At 49.2% G+C, this 8,421-nt stretch overlaps 1 protein-coding gene across 2 annotated transcripts in view; it reads left to right on the top strand.

The window, feature by feature from the left end:
- The first annotated feature begins 1,681 nt into the window (after nucleotides 1-1,681).
- Nucleotides 1,682-8,421, top strand: part of CYYR1 (cysteine and tyrosine rich 1) — a 107,620-nt gene continuing 100,880 nt past the window's right edge. For both annotated transcript variants that reach the window (XR_012897858.2, XM_075910268.2), the window contains exon 1: nucleotides 1,682-1,976. Coding sequence is in view for 1 of the 2 variants with exons in the window: in XM_075910268.2 (XP_075766383.2) it covers nucleotides 1,907-1,976 (70 nt within the window). In the remaining variant the exon portion in view is untranslated. The remainder of the gene's footprint in view (nucleotides 1,977-8,421) is intronic.

The following is an 8,421-nucleotide window of genomic DNA, read 5'->3' as shown; positions in this document are numbered from 1 at the left end:
TGGTGGGTGGATGTGGCCACCGGCTTACCTGGATCCGCACCCTGAGGCTCAGGCCTCCAGCTAGTGCTCCAGCCCCCTCACTACCCCTCCATGGGGCTGGAGCACACAAAATCTACTAGCCTGGGCCCTTCTAGGGTCTGGTGTGCAAGGGTGTGTGTCTTTTTTCTTCTCAGTGGGGGGCCAAATCAGTGAGGGTTTGGGTTGTTGTTGGTTGGGTTTTTTTTTTCTTTGCTTCTCACTTGTGTACAGTCCCTGACTGATTTTTCTGTGCATCAGTGGCTTCCACTCCTGGTGTAATGTAACTCTTTAAACATGGTAACAAAAAAATCCAACCACAACGTGTGTGTGTGTGTGTGTCAGCTCAGGTCCCCTCCGAAGGAGCAGGACCTCAGACAGAAGGGGCGGGACTAGCGGCAGCCAGCAGCCATGGACCAGTCATTGGCCTGGAGCACTGGGCCTTTTTAAATCACCATGCCTTGGGGCATCTGCCCTCTCCCCGCTCCCATCAGCATCCCTGTGTGTACACCAGCAATGTCAGTCAGGATGGAGGTTCGTGTTTGCACATGCTAATAGCAACTCCTACAATCCTAAAAGTAACTCCTGCTTTTCTTAACTACTGTGACATAAAGCCAGAGAAAAGAGAAACAACAAATAATAGATCACACACAGGAGTATGTAACTGGTAACAGACACTTCCTATATGCTCTAAACAATTAAGTACCGCTATTTGAGATTGCACAGAGTAAATGGATGGATATTTTTTTATGCTAGTGCCACAGGTACAAAAAAATAGCAAAAAGATATACATACCAACACAAATCAGTTGTGTTTTACAGGATCTACATTTAGTAATCTGCTAGGTTTCAAAAATTGTCCTCAAAGCTGACTCAAGCACACAGTTTCTGCTGTGCCCAGTGAGGTTCTGGTCTAAACTGTGCTTGGACTTCCCTCAAGTGACAGAGGCATGTGCTGTCCTATAAGAAGTAAAATGCAGGACTATGTAGCACTTTAAAGACTAACAAGATGGTTTATTAGATGATGAGCTTTCGTGGGCCAGACCCACTTCCTTAGAAGTGGGTCTGGCCCACGAAAGCTCATCATCTAATAAACCATCTTGTTAGTCTTTAAAGTGCTACATAGTCCTGCATTTTGCTTCAGCTACACCAGACTAACACGGCTACATTTCTATTACTATAAGGAGTGTGATTTCTATCAAGTCACAGCCTAGTGTACCACACTGCTTGCTACCTTGGGGCTGTGCTGCCTGTTTGCATCTAATTTATATTTCTTTCAGTGCGCCAGCTATGAATCCTAGCAAACAAGCTATTGTGGGTCCAGATGAGGAATTATACTAGGAGCAGCCCAGGAGGAAAGACTCACAGGAATCCAGCTCCCTCCCCCTCCCCATTAAGACAAAGGGATGCTCCAGCGGGATACAACTGGCTCTGCTGGTAGGCATGTTGCCTGCTGTCGGCTTTCACAGGCTGCTCACTGCCCTTGCACACAAATCAGCTGTTACGGCAGCTTGGTGAGTAGTGTCTGTGGTGCCAGAACTTTGCAGGGCGCTCAGCCCATTGCGCTTGTGTATGAACGCCCCCCCGCCACCCTTCAGCCTTGGAAGGGCAGGGGAGCACGGGCGGGGGGCAAACACACGCCGCCTCTTGCACACACATCCGTGCCACCCGCGGAGCTGAAACTTGAGGCCCGAGAGGCGGCGGCAGCAGCGAGACAAAGGGGGCGCGAGCGTGCCGGGCAGCGCTCCGCGAGGCAGCGCCCAGCCGATGGGCGCGTGGCTCAGTTTCCCCTCCTCCGGGGCGCGCCCTTTGCTTCCCCGCGGGGCCCTTCGCCCGCCCCCAGCTCTGCCCCGCCGCGGAGGAGAGACGCAGCCGTTCTGCCGCCCGCCTGCATGGACACGCCGCGGCGGCGCGGCCCCGGGGACTGGCTGCCCGCGCTGGCGCTGCTCTTTGTCCTCGCAGGTGGGTGGGGAGAGCGCGGGCGGGGGCAGGGCACCGCGCGCACCCCGCCGCCCACGTGCTGGGGCTGCGGAGCCCGGCAGGGGGCCGGGGCAGGGACACGTTGCCTGGGAGGGGGGGGGCTTGCAAGTTGGCAAGTCTGTGGCGCCGCGCGTCGCTCGAGGAGTTGGGCCAGCGGGCTGGCTGCCGCAGGCAGAGGCCAGGAGCCCCGCAGCTAGCTGGTATCAATAGGAGAGGGACTGGAGCCAGCCCTTTCCAAACGAAGCAGGAGGCTTGGCAGACGCGCCGCCGTGCCTGGGGAGCTGCGTACCCTACTTTTACACGGTGCCTCTGAAGCCAGGCAGCTGCTCTTTCTCAACGGGGTGAGCCGTTTGTCAACGATTACCTGCGGAGGAAAGCCCTGTGTACCACACGGCCCTTGCTAACGTTGGGTAAAAAAAAATCTTCCGTAATTAGTATCAACGGGGCACGTTCCCCCTAGCTCTGGCGTCTGCTCCTGAGAACTAATACCTTTGTTTTTACTAGGGTGGATTTTTAAATTGATAACCACATTGAATGCTCTTTACAACGAATTCAATTAAACCACATTTTAAAAAGAAGTTTCCAAAATCCTTCCACTACAGAACATGCCCGGGTAGCAATGTAGGACCCCTGCACCTACTTAAATCTCAGCAATGGAAGGAAGCCTTTACTTCTGCTAGTAATAGAGATGTAGCCGTGTTAGTCTGGACTTTAACACCAGACTACAAAGGGAAACCTCGGAACTGTCATTCATGCTGGAATTTGACACTTTACCAATGGGCCTTAACAAAGATGCTAACTACCTTACCCATTACAAAGATAGTTTCCCCAATTATCACCCCTAATATTATCTCATAGACACTAACCTCCCCCTCCCCCCTCTGTTCTAAAATCTGATTTGTCAATTTTATATGTGTTCACTTTTTATTGAGTGCATCCCTTTGGTATATATGGTCATGCCAATTTTCTTCCACAATTTGATCTGAGGAAGTGGGTCTGGCCCACTAAAGCTCATCACCTAATAAACCATCTTGTTAATCTTTAAAGTGCTTCATAGTCCTGTCTTTTACTTCTGCAAGTCACTCTGGCAGAGCAAATTAGTATTTTACCTTCTCTTCCTAGCTCTGTTCTTACTGAAATGAATAGTAAAGTGCCCACTGTCTTTAATGGGAACAAGGGCAGTCCCTGAACTAAAAGTTCGAGTTTCTAATATCCCTTACCCAGGCGCCACCTACCTACGGGACAATATAATTATTCGCTTGATCCAGTTTGTCTAATTTTATTACAGTAGATAATTAATGAGCTGTTTGTAGCGCAGAATGAAGTGAGTTCAATCTTTTACTATTAATTGTGATTGAATAAATCCTGAAACTCAAGCAAACTGTTGTCAGTGTCCGGTCCAGTTTCAGACCTGGGGAAGCATCCGTAATCCCATGGTTGTATCTGTAGCAGTCCCTTTTGCAGTTCTTTGACAGTTGCACTGTACATTGGCAGGCTAGTGCAGACAAGTGACAGTATTTTTACCATCCTGCCATTTACATTTACACAGAGGGGCTGTGCATCATATGGTAAATTTTAATAAAAAAAGCAAAACAAACAACAACAAAAACATATAGAGAGGGGGAGAGGACTTCAATATCTGAGATGTAGGTGAGAGAATTATTCCAGGAGTGGGTGGGTGAAATTCTGTGGCCCGCATTCTGTGGCCCTGTATTGTGCAGGGGGTCAGACTAGATGATCATAATGGTCTCTTCTGACCTTAAAGTCTATGGCTATATCTAGACTGGCATGATTTTCTGCAAATGCTTTTAACGGAAAAGTTTTTCTGTTAAAAGCACTTTTTGCAGAAAAGCATCCATGCCAATCTATACGCAGTTTTGCGTAAGAAAGCCCCAACTGCCGTTCTTGCGATCGGGGCTTTTTTGCGCAAAACATTACCACATTGTCTACACTGGCCCTCTTGCGCAAAAGCATTTGGCAAGAGGGCTTTTGCCCGAACGGGAGCAGCATAGTATTTCCGCAAGAACACTGACAATCTTACATGAGATCGTCAGTGTTCTTGTGGAAATTCAAGCGGCCGGTGTAGACAGCTGGCAAGTTTTTCACAAAAGCAGCTGCTTTTGCGGAAAAACTTGCCAGTCTAGATGCAGCCTATGAGTCTATGAGATGCAATGGTGGTTTAAAAAAAGACTTTAAAAAAAACTTTAGTGTATACTAAGGATATTAGATATCGGTTAATTGAATAGTTGGCTGTATCTAGACTGCCATGATTTTGCGGAAATACTTTTAACTTTTAATACTTTTAAAAGTATTTCTGCAAAGAGCATCTAGATTGGCAAGGATAATTTTGTGCAACAGCATCTGTGCTAATCTAGAGGCGCTTTTGCGCAAGAAAGCTCCGATGGCCATTTTAGCCATCAGGCTTTCTTGCGCAAAAAATTAAGGTGCCTGTCTATACCGGCCCTCTTGCGCAAGTATTCTTGTGCAAGAGGGCTTATCCCTGAGTGGGAGCATCAAAGTATTTGCGCAAGAAGCACTGAATTCTTACATTAGAACATCAGTGCTCTTGTGCAAATTCAAGCAACCGGTGTAGACAGCTGGCAAGTTTTTGTGCAAAATCTTGCCAGTCTAGATGCACCCGTTGAGTAACCACGTGAATTCCTATTAGTTACCTGATTATTCTAGAGTCCCTGGGGGCAGGGCCAGAAGCCAGAGTGCTCCTGGTCCCACTCCTGGGGAGCCCCTTGCCACCCCGCACTACTGACTCTGTATCAAAGACAGCAGCAAAGGGTGGCAGGAGCCAGTCCACAAGGGGATCCAGTTTAAAAACCAGTTCCCCATGCAGACCAGCTGCCTGCCTCCCTGTGCTGCTGTTTCTTATACAGGCAGTCCCCGAGTTACGCGGATCCGACTTATGTCGGATCCACACTTACGAACAGGGCTTTCTCGCCCCGGAGCTCGCAGGCAGCGGGACCGCCCAGAGCGCAGCGGTGCCTCCACCTCGACCTCCGGGGCGAGAAAAGCTGCTCTGGGTGCCCCTGGTCTGCTGGGGACTGTCTCCAGCAGACCAGGGACACAGGGAGCAAAGCCGCAGTGGCGGCGGGGTGCCGTGCCTCTGAGGCTTTGCCAGAGCAAAGCCTCAGAGGCACAGCACCCCGCCGCCGCTGTGGCTTTGCTCCCTGTGTCCCTGGTCTGCTGGGGGGGGGGGCGCAGCTAGTGCGCCCCCCCCCCCCCCAAAGACCAGGCTTTTGTTGTGGACACTGGGGTAGAGCAGCTGGGGTGCTGCCTGGTTGGTCCTGCAGGGACCTACCTGGCAGCCCAGCTGTTCTGTCCCAGGCTCGAGAATCAGCTGCTGTTGAAACTGATCAGTGGCTGATTCCAGGAAGCTGGGGGCAGAGCAATTCTGTCTCCAGCTTCCTGTAGTCAGCCCCTGGGCAGTTTCAGCAGCAGCGGCTGAATCTGGAGCCAGTTCCGACGTACATACAAATTCAACTTAAGAACAAACCTATAGTCCCTATCTTCTACGTAACTCGGGGACTGCCTGTACAGAGGCAGCAGTCCCTGTCCACAAAGGGTCTGAGCTCTCCACAGACAGAGGCTGCCGCGAAGCAGCCTCTTTCCACGGCAGTCCTGATTGGCAGTGGACAGAGGCTGTTTCAGCAGCAGCCCCCGGCCGCAAGGGATCCAAGCTCCCTGTGAACTGAGGTTGATCTCAGTCTGTGAGGTGCTTGGACCCCCTAGACAGGGGCTGCTGCCGGAACAGCCTCTGCCCACAGGGAGCTTGGGCCTGCCATGGAGAGAGGCTGCTTCAAGGCAGCTTCCCCTGCTCCCCCCTGCAGCTGCCTCTGATAAGAGGCAGCAGTGCTGGGGGGAGGGCCAGGTGGCACCATGGAGCTGGTGCTGAGGGGAGCCGGCTTTTAAGCCGGCTGCCTCCAGCTCCAGCTCCCTCCACTTTGCTGCCTCTGATACAGAGACAGCAAGCGGGGTGGGAATGCGTTAATGTAGTTAACAAGATTAACCAATAAGCTTAGGTTTATCGGTTAATTGGATGAACATATCAACATCCCTGTTTATACAGGTTCTGTGATTACAGTAAAATCACTGCTAAATTTTTAAATCCCTTTTTATTAGGTAGGTGACCCAGGATCAGTAAAATAAGGGGGCAGCAACTGCTATAGCTGTTTGGATGCTGCTTCTTTGATTTTTCCCCCCACTTCCTCTGCTATGTTGATTATTGCGAGGAAGCTGGGCTTTCAACATTATGGGGTGTGATCTTACTGACTTGAGAAACCCCAATGAAAACTAATGCAGAAGTGTCGTCAATAGCTTAATTTAAAGTTGTATATAAGCAAAAGTTTCCAAATTAAAGCCGGAATTGCACTTGTACAGACGCATTGTCTGCAAATTAAGTCCTCAATGTGGCTGCACCCTTTTAACTGAGGAATTAATTTGGCTTGTTGAATCTGTGTTACTGGGGTTAATGAACTACAAAATGGAAAAAAAACATGCAGACTCTCAGACTCCAGATTGAGTTTATGACAGTTAGGAAAAATATCTTTATGTATAAACTTAGCAAAATTGCATTGAAAATCAGTGAGATGCAATAAACCTGGAACCCTGCAATGACAGTTTTACAGAGCTACTTTTTCAGAGAACATGAACTTTAAGTTATGGCATTTATTTATGTGAGGCTGGTTTGTTTTTTTAAAAACAACAATCATAAACTCACTGATAATGAAAAAATTAGACTAGACCAGTGATGGGCAATAATTTTTGATGGAGTGCCACTCCAAGGCTACGTCTACACTGGCCCCTTTTCCGAAAGGGGCATGCTAATTTGACAGGTCGTAATAGGGAAATCCGTGGGGGATTTAAATATCCCCCGTGGCATTTAAATAAAAATGTCCGCCGCTTTTTTCCGGCTTTTAGAAAAGCCGGAAAAGAGCGTCTACACTGGCCTCGATCCTCCGGAAAAAAGCCCTTTTCCGGAGATCTCTTATTCTCTTATATTAGAGGGAGTTTTGGTGAAGGAGGAAGTAATTACAAGGGGCAAGGAACTGGGGTGCAGGAGAGAAGTCTGAACAGAGAGAGGAGTATGGGCGAGGCTGTAGAGTCTGGGAGGAGTTGTGACCTGGTGAAGGAGGAGGAGGGGAAAGGATTCGGGTGGGAACCTGGGGCAGGGAGTTGGGATGTGAGGGGGTATGGAATGGAGTACCAGAGGCAGGCTCTGGCCAAGAGCCACTTACATTAGGTGGCTCACAGACAGCAGCCCAATGGGGACCTAGAAGCAGGTTCCCTGCTGCCGCAGCCACAGGCTGCTCAAAACGGCTGGAAGCTCCCTCCATGTGCTGCTCTGCACTGTGCATTCCTGACGGGGAGGAGAGACTGCGCGCTGTCCGTGCCCCTAGACCAAGCATTGTCACTACCATTGGCTGATCTCTGGAGAGCACATATTCGAGATATCCTGGTTTCCAGCCTATGGGAGCTGCTATGATTGGGCTGTGGGTGAGGGCTTCACACAAAGATTCCCCACCCAGTTGGTGCACAGCGCCTAGATAGAGTCTCTAGCCATTTTGAGCAGCCTTGGACTGCAGCAAGTAGGGAGCATCCCTTGGAGTCCTGGCAGGGAGTGCCATGGGCCAGATCAAAAGGCTTGGCGGACATGATGCAGCCCACAGAGGATATCTTGCTCATTCCTGGATTAGACTATATATTGTCCTTGCTAGCCTTATTGATCTCTCTTTTTAATACGTGTACTCTTCTTTTTTTGCTAGCCTTTTGATTTTCATAGAATCACAGAACATTAGAACTGGAAGGGACCTCAAGAGATCATCAAGACCAATCCCCTACCCTCATGGCAGGACCAAGTGTGGGCTATATCATCCCTGATAGATGTCTATCTAAACTGCTCTTAAATATCTCCAGTGATGGAGATTTCAAGGAGAACAATTCCCCCTTCCTCCCTGTGACACCCTTTTAGATATCCAAAAACCACTATCATGTCCTGTCTCAATCTTCTCTTTTCCAAACTAAACAAGCCCAGTTCATTCAACCTTGCCTCATAGCTCATGTTTTCTTGACCTTTAATCATTTTTGTTGCTCTTCTCTGGACCTTCTCCAGTTTCTCTACATCTTTCTTGAAATGTGGTGCCCAGAACTGGACATAATACTCCAATTGAGGCCTAATCAGTGCAGAGTAGATTAGTGCAGGAAGAATGACTTCTCATGTCTTGCTCACAATGCTCCTGTTAATGCATCCCAAAATCGTGTTTGCTTTTTTTGCAACTGTGTCACACTGTTGACTCATATTTAGCTTGTGGTCCATTATGACCCCTAGATCCCTTTCTGCAGTACTCCTTCCAAGATAGTCACTTCCCATTCTGTATGTGTGAAATGGATTGTTCCTTCCTAAGTGGAGTACTTTGCA

Source organism: Pelodiscus sinensis, chromosome 1, assembly GCF_052426305.1.
Source record: "Pelodiscus sinensis isolate ZL-2025 chromosome 1, ASM5242630v1, whole genome shotgun sequence".
Taxonomy (NCBI): Eukaryota; Metazoa; Chordata; order Testudines; family Trionychidae; genus Pelodiscus; species Pelodiscus sinensis.
The sequence above is the reverse complement of the archived record's forward strand: the minus strand, read 5'-3'. Positions and strand labels throughout refer to the sequence as shown.